Here is a 21052-nt window from a genome sequence, read left to right on the forward strand (position 1 = left end):
TTGTCCGGATGCAGCTCATGCACAAGCCCTACTGCTAGATTTATGGGGGGCCATGTCCCCCTAAGAGCCATGTGTCCTGTTCTCTGGGTGCCTCATCCCGATGACCGACCCCCAGCACTCTAGTCTCAGACATCTGCTCGCTCAGTAAGGACTTTTGCTTCTCCCAGGTCCCTTGGCTCTCTCAAAGATGGGAATGTGGTCTGGTTCCGCGTGAACCATGTGGTGGGGCAGAAGAATGGAAGTAGTGATGTTGACCTGAACAGAAGAAGGCTGAGCTCCCCGGGGAGAGGGATTCCTGTCCCTGACCACATCTGGGCTCAGACGGCAGCTCTTCCCTGGGTCTCCAGCCTGCCGGCCCGCCCTGCAGATTCTGGACTTTCCAAGCCTCCACGAACCAATTTCTTTCTTTCTTTTTTTGTTATTGGAGTATAATTGCTTTACAATGCTGTGTTAGTTTCTGCTGAACAATGATGTGAATCAGTCATGTGTACACATATATCCCTCCCCACCTCCCACATCCCACCCCTTTAGGGTCATCCCAGAGCACTGAGCTGAGCTTCCTGTGCTTTATATTAATAGCAAGTCCCCACTAGCTATTTGTTTTACACATGGTAGTGTATATATATGTCAATCCTAATCTCTCAATTCATCTCAGTCTCCCGCCCCCTCACCCCCGCCCCATGTCCAAATGTCTATTCTCTATGTCTGCAACTCTGTTCCTGCCTTGGAAATAAGTTAATCTGTACCATTTTTTAGATCCGACATAAAAGCAATAATATGCAATATTTGTTTTTCTCTTTCTGACTTCACTCTATATGACTGACTCTAGGATCATCCATGTATCTACAAATGATCCCATTTCATTCCTTTCACTGGCTGAGTAATATTCCATCGGCTTCCCTGGTAGCTCAGCTGGTAAACAATCCGCCTGCAATGTGGGACACCTGGGTTCAATCCCTGGGGTGGGAAGACCCCGGAGAAGGGAACAGCTACCCATGCCAGTGTTCTGGCCTGGAGAATGCTATGGACTGTAGAGTCCATGGGGCTGCGAAGAATCAGACACGACTGAGCAACTTGCACACACACACACACGAGCTCGTTTCTTTAAAGCTTTTTAAAGATGTGGTTTTTATTTATTTATTTTTGGCCGCACTGGGTCTTTCTGGCTAGTTGTGGCTGACAGGGGCTGCTCTCTGTTGTGGCGGGAGGGCTCTCACTGCAGTGGCTTCTCCTGTTGTGCAGCACGGGCTCCAGGCGTGAGGACGGACTTCTGAAATCGTGGTGCACAGGCTTACTTGCTCACAGCATGTGAAATCTACCCAGACCAGGGACTGAACCTGTGTCCCCTGCCTCAGCAAGCAGATTCTCATACACTGGGCCGCCAGGGAAGTCCCTGCATGAGCTAATTTCTTAGTCTCTCTGTACACACACACCCCGTTGGTTCTGTTTCTCTGACTAGTGCAGAATGTTAGCAGGGGAGGGGCTTCAGCCTGTGTTGTTGCTGGTTTCCTTCTAAGGCAGTTTGAGAACAAATACGTTTCCCCACAGTGAGAATTCATTTCCTTCAGTTTTCAATGAACAGATGACTATTCCTCACATAAACAAAAGGCTGCCTTCATTTCTTGTCTATTATAATTCTATCCTTAGGATTCCTTCCCTTCTCGTTTCATGTTGCACTCTGGAGATTTCTGGAATTAACTGACAATGTGTGGTCTAAGCACCAGATAAGTGTTCTGTAATCCGTAGGTTTTTCTCCTGGCAGGTTGAATGGGGTGGTCAGAGAGTAAGACTGATGTAAAAGAAGTCTTTTCACCCTGCCACGAATCTTTAGAGGATCTTTGTAGTTATACCCCTCAAAGATTTAGACCTTCCCTAAGCACTATTTATTTTCAGAAACTGTCCTGGGTTCCATGGCAGGTTTCATTCAGGCCAAATCCGATAAAAGGGATGGTGCAGTCATAAGACAACATTGAGTCATTTTGTCTCATTGAACCTACTAGGATTTGGTTACTTATTTTTGGCTGTGTGGCATGTAGGATCTTAGTTCCCTTTCAAGGATTGAACCCACCCCCTGTGCATTGGAAACCCAGAGTTTTAACCACTGGACCACCAGGGAAATCCCACTGAACCTAGGAGGATTTATACTCAAGTCTCTGAGTCTTAAAACTGTGTGTCTTGGATATTCTGAGTTTTGTACAAATGGCACCACTGACACACGGGCCTCACTCATCCTCCAGGATCCCTGAGTGTGCACGAGAAAGATCTCAGTAGCCGGACTCGGAAAAGGAGAGGAAGAGACGGCACAGCGGGCAAGCTGGACTCTGCGTTCAGTGGCAGAGGCTAGGCTGCTCCTCTTCCTATCACATTATTCTGCACATATTCCATGAAGTGTTTTTTCTAAACGTCCTCTGATTTGGCAGAGGCACCTTGGCATCATGGGGAACTGGCATTTGGGAGAAGCACTGAAGGTGCATTGCAGTGGAGGCTGATTTCTTAAATGCTCATAAATTCTGCACGCTGTGCATACAACCAAACCCATCACAAACACACACGGTCTGAAAATCCTCTTATGAATTCTTTTCAGTCTGTGCCTCTGCAGAGAACATGGGTGTCATCTGAAAAATAATCACATGATCTCCCAGACTCACAGTGGGATGAACGAGGGACTGATGGGCTTGACTCCCCATTTTTGGAACCTCTCAATCCCCAGGTTCCAACATTACAACTCACTAGTGGGGATGCAGGGGTGAAGGGAGGAAGGGGAGAGAAGGGAGAGAAAAGGGAAACAGCCAGTCACCAGTGGAGCCACAGCTCTTCTCTGGGGAGAGACTGATGTGAGGAAGGTGGGGAAATACATCTACCACAGCATAGAGGTTTTTGAGTCAAATATATCTGGGTCTAAATCCAATTCCTACTGCTTCCCAGCTGCATGACCAGAGGCAAGTCACCCAAAGCCCTGAGCCTTAGCTCCCTTACGTGTACAAAAAGGGTAAGAGCTAACTACCTTGAACAGTTGCTGGCAGGCTAAGATCATGATTGTGAAGAACACGGCACACAGTGGGTCTGCAGGAATGCTAGCTTCCTGACAGCTTTTCTTAGATGAGCGCTCAGAGAAGTCAGTGCCAGACTGAGGCCTGACTTGGCTTCCCCTTTGACAAACAGTTATGGCAGGTGTGGATGGATGTGTGTCCACCCAGGTTGGGGTGTGTTTGAGGAAATGTGGTTTGAGGTGAGATGAGATTATCCCAGCGGGAGATACCTTTGTCTACAGAGAGGACATGATTTTCAGAAGACCCATTTAATTGCATCAAGTGGAAGCACCTGTCAGTACAATTTTCTGGGGGCTAGAAACCCACATCAGTTTCTACAGACAAAGTCTACAAACAGGTAGGTCTCCTGTGCCAATTATTCACACCTGTCTTTGGGGGCCATGGGATTTAAGAGATTTTGGAAGACACCGTTGGGATAGTAGGATGAGTAGAGCATGAATCTAGGAGGGACAGGAGGAGGACGGCAAATACCATGACATCAGGCAGTTCAGACAATTGCTGGGGAAACACAGGAGGACTGAGCAGTGCAGCAGAGGCTGTGGGCTGTGGGGGCCAGGAATTCTCTGTCATGTTTCCATGGTGTTGAAAATGCTTTTCAGCTCCCAGGAGAAACTGTACAGATGTTGGTTAATAGGCTTTTCTAGCTCTGTGGCCTCATATTACATCTAAACTTCTTGAGGTTCAGTATTCTCACTTGTAAAATGGGGAACATAAGAGTACCTACCTAAGAAATGAAGATGAAAAGCAATGATGCTTATAAAGCCTTAGCATAGTTTCTAGCACATATTAAGGTCTCATAAATCTTAGTTATTATACAAAGGCCATTTAAGTGACTAGTGCAACACAACAATGAATATGAATTGATTCCAACAAATTCATATGTTTTCAAACATTAGTTTTTCCTTTTGGATTGCTGTTTCTATCCAGCTGTTTCTGTTTGATTTCAGTATCTATTTATATGTGTAATTACAAAAGGGAGCTGGGCTGGAGCAATGTGAAGCAGATGCTTAATTGCAGGAGAATTTGAGTATACAGTGTGTGAAAGGCCCCCATCATAGGGCTTCCTAGGTGGCATTAGTGGTAAAGAATCTGCCTGCCAGTGCAGGAGACATAAGAGACATGGGTTTGATCCCCGGGTCAGGAAGATTTCCTGGAGGAGGAAACGGCAACCCACTCCAGTATTCTTGCCTGGGAAATCCCATGGACAGAGGAACCTGGCAGGCTACAGTCCATGGGGTTGCAAAGAGTCAGACATGACTGAGCAACTGAGCGCTAAAGGTTCCATCACAGGGCATCTGAAACAGCAAAGGAGAAGTCCCTGGGTACCACAGTACCTGCGGCCACAGGAGAGAAGCCATTCCTAGTTCAGTTACTATCCTGGCCCTCTGTCGTTACAAAAACTTGAAGATGCCTTTGTAGTTAAAACCTTTCTGGACAGAGGTGCTGAATTTCTCCAAGTTGGGCCTGGAACACACATACAGGTATGTGGTGGGAAAGGGCTCTAAGAATAAATGCTAAAAAAAATAAAAAAATTAAAAAAAAAAATGCTAATCACTGTTTCCCTAAACTGTGTCACAGGCTGGAGTCCCAGCAGGGCTTGTATCTCTAAAAACAATACAGTTACAAAACAGAACAGCCTCACAAGCACTTATTTCGTCCCAGGCAGCACCGGAAACACTGCCAATCTGTGAATTCATTTAATGATTAAACTTCAACAGCCCTTTCTGGGGGTACCCCCATCATACCCATATAACAGACAGTGAATCAGGCAAACCAACTGCTGCGGATCCCCAGTTATTTTTAGTGGTTCAGCCAGGTTTCTGGAACTAACTGGTTGACGCTCTCAACCCGTACACATCTGGCCACTGAAATGGTGGGTACTAGTCTTCCCACTTCCAGTTCTTCTACAGCGGTGTAGGCACAGGGCCCAGGCCGCGTGGGCACATTGGAGCAATGTACCTGTTATCTGGAATGGCAACCACAAGTAGTGTACACCTCCTGGGAAATCCTCAGGGCTGCAACCATTCAGCCGCTTGCACTGGATTCCCATGTGGACCAGTGGTGAATTCGCCTGCAAATGCAGGAGACCCAAGGTTCGATCCTTGGGTCTGGACGATCTCCCGGAGGAGGAAATGGCTACTCACTCCAGTGTTCTTACCTGGAAAATTCCATGGACAGAGGAGCCATGGGGGTCGCAGAGTCGGACACTACTGAAGAGACTTCGCACACAGCACATACCTGGGCCCAGAGGCCGCGATCTGAGTAGATTAAGGGGTGCCGCGAAACCCAAACTCTAGTCGGCTCAGCAGCTGGAGCACAAGGGCGGAGCGACCAGCCTCTAGTTCTGTGTTACCGCGCCCACCAATGACGTCACGGCCAAGCGCCTGTCCGAAGCCCAGCCCCTTCGGGTTACGTGAGGTCGCGCCGCCGGAACCACCGAGATGGGCAGCCTAGAGGGATGGTGGACACCTGCGCCCGCTTCCGCATGGTCTTTGAGAGAACCCCTTTAGGGGTTATGAGGGAAAGAGGGTAAATTCTGGCGAGCTCTTCTTGTCAGTCCCGTTAGGCGCCGGCTTCCTCGTTTTCCTTAGCGCCTCGTCAGCACGCTGCCCCTGAACTCGCCTCCCTCTGACCGGATGCCCCGGCGTCTGGGCCTCACAGAAGCCGCAGAGGTGGCTGCGGGCCCAGAGCCCTGGTCCAGTTCCTTGCCCACCGAGGCGGGATCCTCTTTTTGTCTAAAAGAAGTTGGCCCAACAGTCCCCTGTGGCCGGTACTGAAGTTTCTGATGTTTGGGGTCTCCTGCTTGCTTGGGTGGAGAGCCTCTTGGGGTCTCCCGTGCCCTGATAGCTAATATGACCATGAATATTTCACTCAGTCCAAATCCAGCCAGCCTTGTCTCCTCTCTATAGGCACTTTTGGGAGTCAGTGACGTGGTCCCCATAAGCACTTTTTTAGGTTTTTAAGTTTGTTCAGACCCAGCACTGTAGGGGCCGAATTCGTCGTGTGTGTCTCGGTCCACTTGGTGTGAATGGGCCCAGTAGCGCTCTTGGGCAGAGGAGACAGGTGGTGGATTGTCCCGAATACCAGCTAGAGCAATTCATGAGAAGGTGGCGGTGATCAGCCAGTGGAGGGCTGGTAGAGACTCCTGCCAATGCTGGCAATGAGATGGAAGACTGGGCGTTTGTGGGTGATGATGTAGAAAAGGGACCATTGCGCTCATGGCTGTTCTTCTCTTAGCTTTTAAGGTTCTTGCTTTTCCAAACCGGGAAGAGTGCACAGAGCCAGGGGACATCAGCCATGCTCCAAACCACTTGGCCTCAGGTGAGCCTCCCTTCATTTCAGTCTTAAGAGTCACAGTAGCTATCAGGTCATTAGGAAGGGACCAAAAAGGCCTCACTTGTCCAGGCTGTGGTTTCCCTCTTGAGTCCATCCCCCGAGGCTAAGGTTGTAAATACGTGGTGGGGGAGGTTAGAGTCTTGTGTGTAGCCTGAAGAGTTTGGACATATCGATTTAAGTAGAAAAGGGGGGACCCAGGTCAAGAAATTCCCTCAGAATGTGAAAATCCAGATCATGTTGTACAAATAAAAGTTGTGTGCACAGATATAGAAAACAACCTTATCTAGAGGGAAACACGTTGAGGGTGGGGGATAAATTAGAAATATGGGATTAGCAAAAAAGATAAGGTTGCTAGGTGAGAAACAGCTTGAGACAAATTCTTAATTGAAGAGATTGTTCCTCAAATAGTAGGGGTATCCCAGAGAGACCTGCATTGTTCCTTCCATATGTGCTTTCAGATGCTAGGCACATAGGGCTGAATAATGCAGACAAGTTCTCCTTTCTCATGGAGGGTACTTTTACCAAAAACAAGTAAGTTGATATCATAAGTACCTTTTGCTCAAGTACAGTGCTTCCTAACAGTGAGGTCCACAGATGGGCAGCATCAGGATCACTTGGGTGCTTATTAAAACTGCAATTTGCTAGGTGCCACCCTAGATCAGTAATTATACTGGGGAGGAGGGTAGGTCAAGTCAGGAATCTGTTGTAGCAAGTTGTGTGGGTGATTCTCATGCACCCTCTCAAATTTGAGAAGCTTCAAAGAAGCTCCTTTTGAAGGTGATCATCAGGGAATCCCTCATGGAGGTGGTCACGTGAGCTTGAGACCTCAAGGATGAGGTAGAAATAGGATGGAGAACTACTGGAGAGAGAGCCAAAGCTGAGCTTTCCAGACTGTAGAAAATGCATCAGCCCTGAGGTAGGAGAGAAAGCTGGGTGTATTCTAGGGTAGAGAGAGGTTAGAGGAAGTAATTCATTGTGAGGTGGGACAAACTAGGCACAACTAGTGTCTCGGAGGTCACTATGAAGACTCAGGTTTCACTTCTGAGTTCAGTAGGAAGATGCTAAAGGATTTTAAGCAGGGCATGTGAAAGGGATGGATTTATATATTAAAAAGATTTTGGCCCATGGTGGTGAGTTGGTTGCAAAAGAACATTGTCATTTTGTAGGATATGACATCTGGGTAAGAGATTAAGTATTGCTCTCTCAGCTCCCTCCCTTTTCTTTTCTTAGTAGACTTCTTTTTTTTTTTTTTTAGAGAAGTTTTAGGTTCATAGCATAATTAAACAAATAGCACAGAGTTCCCATATGCTTTCTGGCCCCATACATGCATAGCCCATTGTCAGAGTGGTACATTAGTTCAAATTGATGAACCTCCATTGACACATCATAGTCACCCAGAGTCCATAGCTTGCACTAGGGTTCACTCTCGGTGTTGTACATTCTATGGGTTACACATGTATAATGACGTGTATTTACTATCGTTGTATCATACAGAGGCTTTTCACAGGCTCTAAAAATCCTGTGTCCTGCCCTCCTTTCCTGGCAACTGTCGATCTTTTTGCTTTTTCCAGAAAATTGTGTAGTTGGTATCCTACCTTTTTATGTTGGTTTCATTCATTTAGTAGTATTCATTTCAGGTTCTTGTGTGACTTTTCATGGCTTGATAGCTTTTTAAAGCGCTGTATAATATCCCATTGACTGTACCACAGTTTATTCACCTACTGAAGGACTGTTTCATTGCTTCCAAGGTTTGGCAATTATGAATAAAACTACTGTAAACATCCTTGTGCTTGTTTTTGTGTGGATATACATTTTTAGCTCATTGGGAAGATACCAAGGAGTATGATTGCTGGATCATATGGTTAGAATGTGTTTATTCTTGTTTTGTAAGAAGCTGTTAAACTGTCTTCCAAAGTGACTGCACCAGTTTGTATTTTCACCAGCAGTGACTGAGAGTTCGTGTTGCTCCACATCCTCACCAGTGTTTGGTGGTGTCAGTGTTTGGGATTTTGGTCATTCTACTAGTTGTGTTGTGGTATCTCATTGTTTTAATTTGCATTTCCCTGAACACATATGCTGTAGAGTATCTTTTCGTATACCTGTTTGCCATCTGTATAACTTCTTTGGTGAGATTTCTGTTTGGGTCTTTTGCCCATTTTTTAATCAGGTTCTTCATTTTTCTGTTGAGTTTTTAGAGTTCTTTGTGTACTTGGGATAATAGTCCTTTATTATGTGTGTCTCCTTAAATGTTTTCTCACTATCTATGGCCTATATTCTCATTTGCTTGAAGTATTGTCCTTTTCAGGTAGGGTTCAATTCCCTCCCATCTTTTCTTTCAAAGATGTATTTCCTTCAAAACCTTCTCAGGTAGTCTGTCACACTTACTTTTCTCAGATGACTTTAAATGAGCCCCAGCCTCTGCATTCATCCCATTGATTTTTTTTTGGTGGAGAAGTTGATTTTATCGGAATCATAGGCAAAATTGGGGATAATTGACTTCTTTACAGGTTTGATTCTTCCCATTTAGAAACACTGTATATTCTAATTTATTCAGTTCCTGCTTTATTTATTTTAATAATCATTTTGTTTTCTTCATCTTGGTTTTGCAGGTTTTTGTTGGGTCTACTCTTAGCTCTTTTCATATAAATGGCATCTTATTTTCTCCCATTTTGTCTTTTAATTGTTCATACTGATATTTTAAAAAGCTAATCATTTTGGTTCATGTATCCTGTATCTAGCTAACTTAATGAATTATCTTGTCAGTTTTAAATGTTTTTCATTTATTTTCTTGGGTCTTGGATATTTTTTAGGCAGATAGCCATTTCATCTGCAAGTAAAGATATTTATGTTACTTCGTTAGCTGTATTTATGCTGCTTGTCCAGCCTTTTACCAAAAGTAGAACCTCAGCGCATGGTAAATTATCAGCCATCAGCTTTAATGGATGTGCCCTGGCATTTCACTGTGAAAGTGGTATTTGCTGTTCTTCTCTGACCTTCTTCATAAGCGTAAAAATTCTATTTGTGATCGAACCATTTTTCAAATTAATTTTTCCCCAGGTTCATATTAATCATCTTGGATCTGCCAGACACTAGGAAAAGCTACTACTAGCTTTTACCTATTGCCGGGCACTAGGGAAAGCTACTAAGAAAACCTACTGTGCACTAGGAAAGCAATAATGAAGAAAGCAGAACCCTTGCCTCATGGCTTACATTCTGGTGAGAGGGAGATACCCGATAAAAGTGTAATTTGTCAGATGATGAAAAAATACAGTGGAGAAAAATAAAGTGAGGTACACAGGGACCATGCACAGGAAGAGGAAAATTATATCAACAACCTAACTGTCTTAAGTTCCCCTTTATTTAAAAAAACATGTTTTAGTTATTTTTTTGTGCACTGGGTCTCTGCTGTTGTGCTTTCTCTAGTTGTGAGCGGGGACTACTCTCTATTTGCGGTTTGAGGGCTTCTGTGTTGCAGTGGCTTCTCTTGTCGTGGAGCATGGTCTCTAGGCACGCAGGCTTCAGTAGTTGCGGCACAATGGCTTAGTTGCTCCACGGCATGTGGAATCTTCCCAGACCAGGGATTGAACCAGTGTCCGCTGCATTGCAAGGAAGATTCTTATAAATTAGACCACCAGGGAAGCCCAAGTTCCCCTTTAATAATGGGCATTTTTTTGGACTTGTGATACCTGGGAATATTTGAAAGCAGGTGGGAAGAACAGCATGTCAAGGAAGATGGCACTGGGTGGGGAAGACTGTGAGAGCAGCTCTGGAGACGTGAGGGAGTGAGACTTGACTTCCGGGAAGCAGAGTGAAGTTCGGTTTTCCTACCAGGCTGTGGCCGCTGTCCTCAGAAGCCCTTAATGCCTTGTTGCTGAATCGGTGATTACTCACAGGACATCGTGGTTCTATCAGATGTTTGGATTTTGGGCTCAAGTATTTCAGGGGCCCTGTGGACTTTGTCATTGCCCAGTTTAAGGGTCAGCTCTCCTTTGAGAAGTTTCTAAATTTGTTCTTTTATGTTCTTTTTCTTTCACTCTCTGCTTTTGAATTCCCTAGTTCTGGTTTGAAAAGGACCCCCTCATAAGGACCTGAGTTTAGAGCGAGGAGAGTAGCTAGGGGCAGTTACCAGCATTTATCCTGGGGTGTGTTTCTTCCCTGCTTCCTCCAGCAGCCGTTGTGAGAATGTTCCCTTCTCCCTGTCCCCTGTGCTGTCTCCAGAGCACAGGCTGCTCTGGGGGCTGCCGGGAGAGATTGGGACACTCACAGAATCAGGGGCTTAGCTGAGCCCCAGTGGGTAGGTGTTTTCATTTTCATCGGCTGAAAAGAATGCTGACTGCATAGGGGAGTGAGACTCCCAGGAGGTGGAATTATCTGTGGGGTCATCAAGGCGAGAAAGTGCAGAAGACTGGAAACCCCTTCTAGGTTGGGAGTCCAGTCTCTGTGGTCTGCATGGGGCAGCCTGTCCATAGAAGAAGCAAAGAGGGTAGCCAGTGGACGCCGTTAGAGACTGTTCTTGTGTCTCAGAAGATGCAGAGGCTCTGGCTTCTAGAATGATGTGTGCTGTTCTGAAATAGCTGATCCCTCAGTCTAGATTGGGGGAGGGGCCCCGTGTGGCCTGGAGGGAGCATGATAAAGATAGATTGACTGTTGATTTTGGAAGTTGTGGGTGTGAAAAGATCTTCTGCAGACAGGGGCGACACCAGGTTATGAGGAGGTTCAGGGGTTGGCTCTGTGTTTGGAGAAGTTCATGAACCCCGTGTCGGAGGCAGCTCGATATGTGGGAGGAGCCCAGGTTTGCTGTTTGACAAGTTTGGGTTGAAGTCCCAGCTCTGTCACTTCCTGGCTGTGTGATTTGGGGCAAAGTAGTGAATTTTTCTGAACTTTCATTTCATTCTTTGAAAAACGGGGGTAAATAACTCTGACTTCATATTGTGTTATAAAGAGTAAATGACAGACAAGATTTAGAAGTACCCACCCAAGAGCCTGGTGCCTAGGGTCTAGTCTATGAATGTGAGTTCTCGTCACTCTTGGGATGATGGAGGTGGCCCGGGAAGACAGGGAGGAGTGAACTTTCACGAGTGGGATGAAGCGCAAGACACAGGGCAGGGGATGTGCCCATGCCTAGGGACAGCACACAGCCAGCCCTCTCTGAAGATGTGCGGTTCAGAGAAGAGGCCAGAATAGGCAGGCTGCAGGTTTCCTTCAAGAGAGCTGGCTTTCTAATACGGTAAGAAGGAATGAAAAGAAATTTGTGAAATATTGGGAGTGTTTTTTAAGAAATGTTTTGTTTCCTATTGTAATATAGTTGATTAGCAATGTGTTAGTTTCAGGCACACAGCACAGCAGTTCAGTTATACGTATTCAAGTATCTATTCTTTTTCAAATTCTTTCCCTACATTGGTTATTGCAGAATATACAGATATACAGAATATACAGAGTTCCCTGTGCCGTGCAGTGGGCCTTTGTCAGTTATCTCTTTTAAACATAGTAGTGTATACATGTCAGTCCGGAACTCCCACTCTTTCCCTCCCCACTGACCTTCCCCTCTGGTAACCACAAATTCCTTCTCTAAGTCTGTGAGTCTGTTTCTGTTTAGTTCTTTCGTATCTTGTTTTTCTTTTTTAAGATTCTGCATATAGGCTATATCACATGATTCTCTCTCTCCGTCTGACTGACTTAACTCAATATGACCATCTCTAGGTCCATCCGTGTTCCTGCAGATGGCATTATCTTATTCTTTTTTTATGGCCAAGTATATTCCATTGCTGGCTTCCCAGGTGGCTCAGTGGTAAAGAATCCGCTTGCCAGTGGAGGAGACGCAGGAGAACTGCCTGGAGGAGAAAATGGCAACCACTCCAGTATTCTTGCCTGGTAAACCCCATGTACAGAGGAGCCTGGTGGACTACAGCCCTTGGGGTCGCGGGAGAGTCAGACACTGCTGAATTACTAAACATCAGCAACAATATTCCGCTGTATATATGTACCACTCCTCCATTGATGGACATCTAGGTTGCTTCCGTGTCCTGACTGTTGTAAACAGTGCTGCAGTGAACATTGGGTACATGTATCTTTTTGAATTACGGTTTTCTCTGGATATATGCCCAGCAGTGGGATTGCTAAGTCATTTGGTAGCTCTGTTTTTGTGTTGTAAGGAACCTCTGTACTCTTCTGCACAGAGGCTGTACCAGTGTACATTCCCATCAACAGTGTAGGGAGGTTCACTTTTCTCCATACCCTCTCCAGCATTTATTGTTTGTAGATACTTAGGTGATGGATATTCTGAACAGTGTGATTCCTCATTGCAGTTTTGACTTGCATTTCTCTAATAGTCTCTCTAAAGATGCTGAGCATCTTTTCACATGCCTCTTGGCCTTGGTGTATGTCTTATTTGGAGAAATGTCTGTTTGGATCTTCTGCCCATTTTGATTAAATTTTTTTTTTAATTGAGTGCATAAGCTGTTTGTAAATTTGGAAGATTAATCCCTTGTCAGTAATGTTGTTTACAGGTATTTTCTCTCACTTTGGGTTTTTGCTGTGCAAAGGCTTTTGAGTGTGATTAGATTCCGTTTGTTTATTTTTGTTTTTCTTTTCATTACTCTGGGAGACGAACTGAAAAAGATATTACTGTGATTTATGTCAAAAAGTGTTCTGCCTATGTTTTCCTTTAGATCTTTAATCTATTTTGATTTTGTTGTTATACATCATGTTAGAGAATGTTCTGATTTCATTTTTTTTTTTTAACGTGTAGCTGTACTGGGGCTATTTCTAAGGAGTGGCTTCTCTGTGTGTAGTGGAAGCTGGTGGGGAAGGCCAAGGAGAAACTGGATCAGGGAATACGTGCGGTGGTGTACATGTGCTTTGGCTGAGAGGAGACGGGGAGAGTAGTTGGGGTACAGAGAATAAGGTGACAGGTTATGGGTACCTCAGGGCAGTGGGTTCTAGAGAGACAGCTCCATGGAGACAGGGACATAAGCGGTTGATACAGTCACAGCCTGGAGAGCCCCGGATGCCAGGCTGTGAGGTTTGGATGTCAGTTTGGAGCCGCAGGGCTGAGCAGGTGGGACAGCCTTGGCGTTCCACATTTGAAGGTGGGAGCCAGTGCTCTTGTCCATGGAACAGGCCTTCCATGGGGCTCAGTCACAGACCTTGGCAGGTCCACCTCTTCCCAGAAGCTCACACTGGCCCCCTCTGGCCCTCAGTCAGAGCTTGAGCAGGAACCTGTTGTTTCAGGAGCCAGTGACCTTTGAGGACGTGGCTGTGTACTTCACCCAGAACCAATGGGCCAGCCTGGACTCTGCGCAGAGGGCCCTGTACAGGGAGGTGATGCTGGAGAATTATGCAAACGTGGCTTCCCTGGGTAAGGTCTCTCAGTGGCCCTCTGATAGTTGACGTACTCCTCAATTGTCTTGGAGGTTCTAGTAGTCCTTAGGGTTCTGTGGAGATGCTGGGTGGGGAAATGCCAGGTTCCCTCTGGCTTTGAAGTTGGACTTTATTCCTTCCCAGGGAAGAGCGTGGTTTTGGACCCTGAAGGAAAGGACTCTTGGGGTGCCCCCAGGAGGCCTCAGTTCCTCCGTCCTTGCAGTGTCGTGGATGTGGGCCCTCTCCTGTGTGCAGGAGCCTCCCAGGATCTCAGTACATTCATCCTTCCTGAGGGGATGTCCTTTCTTCTGAGTCAGGGCGAGCTTGCACTTTCTCCCTAGGGAGAATCACTGTCTCCCTGATCTTTCCACAGAGTGTAGTTTGGACCCTTTCCTCAGAACCCCTGTGTGGCTCATTGGTCCCCCAGGAAGCCCCCTTCTCCCCCGCCCAGTTCAATTTGCCTGCCTTGGGGTGGGCAGAGGGATCTCAGTAACAGCTCTGGATGTCTCCCTTCAACTTGTCTGTCTCTCTTTCTTGCTGGAGTAGTATCTCCATTCCCCAGACCCGATCTGATCTCCCAGCTGGAGAGAGGGGAAGCTCCATGGGACCCCAATCCCTGGGAAGCAGAGGATTTGAGAGGCATCTGTCCAGGTAAGTAAGGGGACTTAGCACCTTCTGGTTTCGCCTTCCTGGTTTACTGGAAATGTTTCTTCTGCAGTGGAGAGCAAAGCTCCCTGTAGCTGACTCGGTCACTTGCTGACCTGTATTGAGTTCCTGTTCCTAACCTGTAAGGATGGTTTTCATGGCGGGGTGGTAGGGTTTCAGCCATACTTTAAGGAAAGTGTGATTCTGTGCATCAGACTGATTTGTACCATAGCTATGATTTTATTTGCCTTTTTAGTGTTTATATCATTTTTAGTATTTTAAAGTTCCATAATGTTGTGGTTTACAATGAATTTGTTTTCAATGGGGCCATAGAGGAAAGGGCAAGAATACTGTCCCATTTCTACACTGAACACACACACCCACTAACCCTAAAATTTCCTGGAATCTTTGCTGATGAGTTAATCCTGGGAGGTTTTAATTATTTGGGTTTTCTTTGCTCATTCCCAGGTGGCTCAGATGGTAAAGAATCTGCCTGCAATGTGGGAAACCTAGGTTTAATCCCTTGGTTGGGAAGATCCCCTGGAGAAGGAAATGGCTACCCACTCCAGTATTCTTGCCTGGAAAGTCCCATGGATGGAGGAGCCTGGCAGGCTACAGTCCATGGGGTCATAAAGAGTTGGACGCGACTGAGCGACTTCACTTTTCTTTGCTTTAGGAAGAAACTTTCCAGGCCTCACTTCTCACACATATTGTAATATTGTAAAAAGTGGTTTCTTTAGCAGTAAAACCATGGTGGCCTACAGTTCTCCAATCAACTTGTATTCCCACTGACTTTCTGAAATAAATAATGTTTTATCCCAGAATATTATATGAAATATTTAAAAGTAGAATTGTTGCATTGTTATTTAGAATTCAAAATTGGGGGTGGTTTCCTGGCTTCCAGGTGGGGCATTGGGATCCATCATTTCTCTGTTTGTGTTTCTGGGCTTCTCAGCTGCTCCCCTTCATCTCACCGATGTCTCTTCCCTCCTTGGGGGTCTCCCTCTCTCTCTTTTGAAGCCTGTTTGCATTTTGTGCTGGTCTGTCTTAACTCGTCCACTCTTTTTTTCCCCTCTTGGTTCCTTTCCTTCCTACTCTTTCAAGTTCTCATTTGCCCACCTCACCTTCCCTGGTTCATTCCCCAGCCCTTCCTTATAAGAGGCACTTCCTGGACTGCAGTGTCATCACTTCTCCAGTTTATGCTGTTGTTTTTCTATTTCTTTCTTATCCTCCTTTGGAAGCTCATAACCATCTCATGGTATGTTTTTGAAATATCGCATCCTAGAAGAGAAAACCAGGACTGCTGGAACCCGTTTCCCTTCCAGTTCAGTAATGAGGAAACTTGTGGTTTCTTTGGTCAGGTGGTGAGAGGGGCATCAAGACAGAAGAGCCGGCGGTCGAGCAGCAAGCCTCTGAGGGCACAGAGGCCCACGGCAGGCCCGTGGGAGGGCTTCTCACGAACGTGTCTCAGCACTTGGATTTTGAAAGCAAGGCAGTGTGGCAGACTTTCAGTCTGAATCCCAATCTGATACTCCGAGGCGGCATGAAGTTCTACAAATGTAAAGAATGTGGGAAGATCTTCCGATACAACTCAAAGTTCCTTCGGCATCAGAGGACCCATGATGTGGAAAAGCCCTTCAAGTGCAAGGAGTGTGGCAAAGCTTTCAAGTCCAGCCAGAACTGTATCATACATGAGAAAAATCACATTGGTCAAGGACCCTATGAATGTAAGGAGTGTGGCAAAGGTCTGAGTTCTAAAGCCGCCTTGACCCAGCATCAGTGGATCCACACGGGGGAGAAGCCCTACACATGTAAGGAGTGTGGCAAAGGTCTGAGTTCCAGCACTGCCTTTACCCAGCACCAGAGGATCCACACTGGGGAGAAGCTCTATAAGTGTAAGAAGTGTGGGAAGGTGTTCACCCAGAAGATCACCTCCATTCAGCATCAGAGAGTTCACTCCGGAGAGAAAGCCTTCAAGTGGTACCCCAGCTTTCTTCAGCATCAGAAAAGGCACCGTGTGGAGAAGCCCATCAGGCCGCTCGGGCCGCCGCCCCTGCTGTGTCCCCAGGGCCCCTCTGCACCCTCAGCTCCCGGGCGTCTCCAGGGCCCGGGCTCTGCTCCTGCTGTGGTCGTGGCCTTGCCACACGCCATCCTCACTCCTGCCTCCGGGCCCGTGTTCATGCTGCTGCCCGCCTCTGGGGTGCTTTCGTCCTCTGTCCAAGTAGTTCTTGTCTTCCAGGGTCTTCCTCCTGCTGTGAAGCCTTCCCCAGTTATTCTGACCCCTGCTCCTCACCCCCCGTGACCTCTGTCTTGGCACTTCTCTTGCGGTTGCAGCAGATCTCTAACCTACCTTCAGCTTGATTATACTGTACCTGTGTTCCAGCTATTTGAGCATAAACCCCATTGTAATCGAGATATATTTAAAGACTGTGTTATATACAATATATTCTCTTCTGGGTAGAAAATGGAAACACTTGACTTTCATATTGGTCCCTTTCAGACTTGAACAGTGATGACCGTATCTGCATCATGGGGCTGCCCGTGGGTGAAGGGCTGGTAGGACGCTGCGGTGAATTACGGACATTTGAGAGAAGATATCCCCGTGTCAGGTCCCTGTGATGTGAGAGAAGCTGCCTGGGAGAAACAGGAGGCATGTGAGATCTGTCAGAGTTTAGAGTTGACCTGAGTTTCCAACCAGGGCCTCTAGAAATTAATGCAGGTGGTTCAGTGGTTGAAGGTTCATGGTGTTTTCATGCAGTTGAAGTTGGGTTATCTTTGACACAGATCATTGAGGATCTCGTACATCTGCAAAAAAATCATGTGAAATAACCAGTTAAAAAACATGTATTGGGCTTCCCTGGTGGCTCAGGGGTAAAGAATTCACCCCCAATGCAAGAGAAACGGGCTCAATCCCTGGTCTGGGAGATCCCACATGCTCTGGAGAAACTAGGCCCCTGTGTTGCAGCTACTGAGCCCACCTGCCTCAGCTGCTGGAGCCCGATTGCCCGAGAACCCATGCTCTGCAGCAAGAGAAGCCAGTGCCGTGAGAAGCCTATACTGCAACTAGAGAATAGCCTCTAATTGCTGCAGGCAGAGATCAGCCTGTGCAGTAAAGAAGACCCAGCACATCCAAAAAAAGGAAAGAAATTCGTGTACATAGTGATAGCAATTATTTATATGATTGATAGCAGTCATGTCGTGAAAGGTTTTTTTTTTTAATCTTTAGTTTTGCTCTTGATACGTAGTTGTTTCCTTTTAACTTTGGTTTCCTAAGCACACATACACCAAAGCATTCGTCTTTGCTCCACCCATTGTGTACATTTTTCTTGGTGGTGGTTCTGGTTTGCTGTTTGCAAGCGTTGGTTTCTGCATTTCCTTTTCTCCAGATAGCATAAATTATGAGTTTGGCAAATTACTAAAGAAATAGGAGCAGATGATTTGGGGGAAATCTGAATATGCCTGTGTCATGTTTTTAAAATATTTATTTATTAATTTTTGTTGGCACTGGGTCTTCATTGCTGCACATGGGCTTTCTCTACATGTGGTGTGTGGGCTTCTCATTGCAGTGGCTTCTCTTGTTGTGGAGCATGGGCTCTAAGGTGTGTGGGCTCAGTAGTTTTGGCACATAGCCTTAGTTGCCCCATATTATGTGAAGTCTTCCCAGACCTGGGATCAAACCTGCAGTCCACCAGGCTCCTCTGTCCTCCACTGTCTCTTGGAGTTAGCTCAAATTCTTATCCATTGATCGGTGAAGCTAGTTAACCATCTAGTCCTCTGCCTTCTCCTTTTGCCTTCAGTCTTTCCTAGCATCAGGGTCTTTTCCAGTGAGTCAACTTTATATCAGGTAGCTAAATTATTGGAGCTTCAGCTTCAGCATCAGTCCCTCCAATGAATACTCAGGGTTGATATCCTTTAGATTGGCTGGTTTGATCTCCTTGCAGGTCAAGGGACCCTCAAGAGGTTGTGACAGGTTAGTGAAGTAGAACTATGGACTGCTCTTGCTTTTGACTTTAGATGAGGTCTTTTATAACTATGCAAAGGACTATGTGAAGTAATTCCTGGGAAAAGAACTTGAGTTATTCATTACAGGCACACCTTATTTTATTGCGCTTCATTATATCTGTTTTGCATATACTGTGTTTTTTACAAATTGAAGGTTTGTGACAATACTGCATTATTGGAAAATGGCTAATATTTTAGCAATAAAGTAATTTTTAATTAAAGCTGTTCCTCTTTTTTTTTTTTTTGACATAATACTATTACACACTTCACAGATTGTAGTGTAAATAACTTTTATATGCACTGGGAAACCAAAGAATTCATGTGCCTTGCTTTCTTGCTGTATTTGCTTTATCATGGTGCTCAGGAACCAACCCACAGTATCTCCAACATATGCCTTACTAGCACTGTTGTGCTGTGCTTCGTCTCTCAGTCGTGTCTGACTCTTTGTGACCTCACAGACTGTAGCCTGCCAGGCTCCTCTGTCCATGGGGGTTCTCCAAGCAAGAATACTGGAATGGGTTGCCATGTCCTCCTCCAGGGGATCTTCCCAACTCAGCGATCAAACCTAAGTCTCCTGCATTGCAGGCGGGTTCTTTACCATCTGAGCAACCAGGGAGCCCAAGAATATTGGAGTAGGTAGCCTTTCCCTTCTGCAGGGGATCTTCCCGACCCAGGAATTGAACTGGGGTCTCCTACATTGCAAGCGATTGCATTGCATTGCAACCTCTTTCCCAGCTGAGCTACCATGGAAGCTGGTAAAGTATTAGCACAAATTTAAAGTAAATCCTTAAATGTTTATGGAAGGGGCCATATGTTTTTTAAAAGTTGCTTTTCTATCTACATGTTTCTCCGTTGAAATTAGTGCTTTTTAAACTTCACCATGTGTCTCAACAACCTGGTATAGAAAGAGTAATTTTCTGGCCTAACTCTCAGAGATTCTGATTTTTAAAACAATGTTTTATGAGAGTATAGTTGATTTACAACGTTGTGTTAGTTTCTGCTCTACAGCAAAGTGTCTGATTGTGGATATCCATGGTGATGCCCAGCCCTTTAGTGTGGACCACGCTTTGAGAGAGCTGCCTTGAGCAGAAGATGTCTGGGGGCGTACATTGATAAAGGGCTTGCACTGTTAACTCAGTGGTCTTCAGCAAAGAGACCTCTAAAAATAGTTTGGGTGGTGTCACTTTAGAAGGAGAGAGAAAAGGAAGTGGAATTGGTCCATAGGGAAGAAAAGGGAAGGGGAAAGAGATCTGATGTGGCCTATGGAGAGTCCTTGAGTTCTCAACCACCAGGAAGTTCCTGAGGTGGACAGTGGCTACTTTTTGCTGTTTTTGTGGCTTATTTGCATGTTGACTGAAAGAGTGAGAAAATTTTTTTGCTTATATAAAGTTAATACACTTGGGTTAAAGAGAACACAAAGTGGATGCTGCAGATGAATGGAACTGAACAACAACAGTAAAAATGAGATGTAGCCAGGCCTATGGGATGTGACAGAAGGTGGAGCTTGGAATAAGGTTTATAGTCTTGGATGAGTTCTTTGTGTGAAAAGTCACTTGGTCGTGTTCTGACTCTTTGCGACCCCATGAACTGTATAGTCTGCCAGGCTCCTCGGTCCATAGGATGTCCAGGCAAGAACACTGGAGTCGGTAGCCATTCCCTTCTCCAAGGGATCTTCCCCAGCCTGGGATCCAACCCAGGTCTCCTGCATTGTCCGCAGATTTCAGAAGTTACCTGAATCTTTCCTAACCTTTTCTGCCACATGGAGGCGCTGTTCAGCTTCCCGCAACTTGCTTTAGGATTTTTCTTACCTGTACTCAAAGTCAAGTACTCCTTCACCTAATTTCGATTTTCCAAACTGTTATAATTAGCTTATTTTCACTGTCCTTCTGAGTTTATGCCTTTCAATTTTTAATCTCTTTCTCAATGGGGTTTCAGGAGGGTGTGAATGCTATGTTCAATGGCCATCTTTAACAGAGTCCATTGTATCTTATTTCTGCTAAGTTTACTGGGGGAAAGGGTCTATATTTGTTTTTAGTTTTGGGGTAATTATTTTGGTTCCCACAACTACCACCATCCCCAACTCTGAACTACAAGACTTCAAACTTCCCAGGTGGATTAGTGGTAAAGTATCTGCCTACAAAGCAGGAGACCTGGGTTTGATCCTTGGGTCAGGAAGGTCCCCTGGACAAGGAAATGGCAACCCACTCCAGTATTCTTGAGTGAAAAATCCCATGGACAAAGGAGCCTGGAGGGCTACAGTTCGGACATGACTATGCGACTAACACTTTCTCTTTTCTGGAAGTGTAGGTGATGCTGGTGGGGTGAAGAACAGGAAAATCAACTAAAAGTCTTTAAGAAACACTGAGATTCCATGTCACTTACCCACCCCCTCTCCTTGGGAGCAGTGTAGCAGGAATTTTGGGTGTTGGGGAACAACAATAGATGTTAAGTCCTTCTCCCTGTAACCAAAACCTCCTCATCTCTTGAGGATGCTGCTTCCCTAGCAGCATCCCTCACATCACATATTCTGGGTCCTTTCTCTGTGAAAGTTTCAGGCCATTCTTCACCTCTGACTTTTCCCCAAAACCTCCACCTTTGAATCCTGTCATCAGGCTGGAACCTCTGGATCCTGTGCCCTTTGTTCCTTGAAGGTGTCAGCT

At 45.8% G+C, this 21052-nt stretch overlaps 1 protein-coding gene and 2 long non-coding RNA genes across 8 annotated transcripts in view; 1 reads left to right on the forward strand and 2 right to left on the reverse strand.

The window, feature by feature from the left end:
- Positions 1–3279: 3279 nt before the first annotated feature.
- The window catches only part of LOC122682538, a 39032-nt gene continuing 21259 nt past the window's right edge, over positions 3280–21052 (reverse strand). The window contains exon 4 of one of the 2 annotated variants that reach the window (XR_006337413.1): positions 3280–3774. This is a non-coding gene — a long non-coding RNA (uncharacterized LOC122682538). Of the gene's footprint in view, positions 3775–17065; positions 17196–21052 lie in introns of those variants that run through there. The other variant, XR_006337412.1, reaches the window with a different exon arrangement.
- Positions 4729–5397, reverse strand: LOC122682539. Its single transcript, XR_006337417.1, has 2 exons — positions 5209–5397; positions 4729–5121 (listed from the first exon to the last, which is right to left on the reverse strand). It is a non-coding gene; the product is annotated as an uncharacterized LOC122682539 (long non-coding RNA).
- On the forward strand, positions 5424–18613 carry LOC122682537 (zinc finger protein 621-like). 5 transcript variants are annotated; one of them, XM_043885359.1, is made up of 5 exons: positions 5424–5579; positions 6288–6371; positions 13617–13743; positions 14289–14396; positions 15752–18613. In XM_043885359.1, the coding sequence occupies exons 2-5, from the start codon at positions 6348–6350 to the stop codon at positions 16690–16692; spliced, it is 1200 nt and encodes a 399-aa protein (XP_043741294.1). In that variant the 5' UTR covers positions 5424–5579; positions 6288–6347; the 3' UTR covers positions 16693–18613. The 5 variants fall into 5 exon arrangements, with proteins under 5 accessions (XP_043741294.1, XP_043741293.1, XP_043741296.1 ...); XM_043885358.1 differs by having other exon boundaries at positions 5485–5820; XM_043885360.1 differs by having other exon boundaries at positions 5487–5820; positions 14292–14396.

The sequence above is a fragment of the Cervus elaphus genome, chromosome 24, assembly GCF_910594005.1.
Source record: "Cervus elaphus chromosome 24, mCerEla1.1, whole genome shotgun sequence".
Lineage (NCBI taxonomy): Eukaryota > Metazoa > Chordata > Mammalia > Artiodactyla > Cervidae > Cervus > Cervus elaphus.

Excerpts from the sequence above, each read along its gene's own strand:
- LOC122682537 (XM_043885359.1), top strand. The coding sequence starts at position 6,348 with ATGCTCCAAACCACTTGGCCTCAG. Across the intron at positions 6,372-13,616 it reads TCCAAACCACTTGGCCTCAG|GAGCCAGTGACCTTTGAGGA; the intron begins GTGAGCCTCCCT and ends CTGTTGTTTCAG. Across the intron at positions 14,397-15,751 it reads TTTGAGAGGCATCTGTCCAG|GTGGTGAGAGGGGCATCAAG; the intron begins GTAAGTAAGGGG and ends TTCTTTGGTCAG.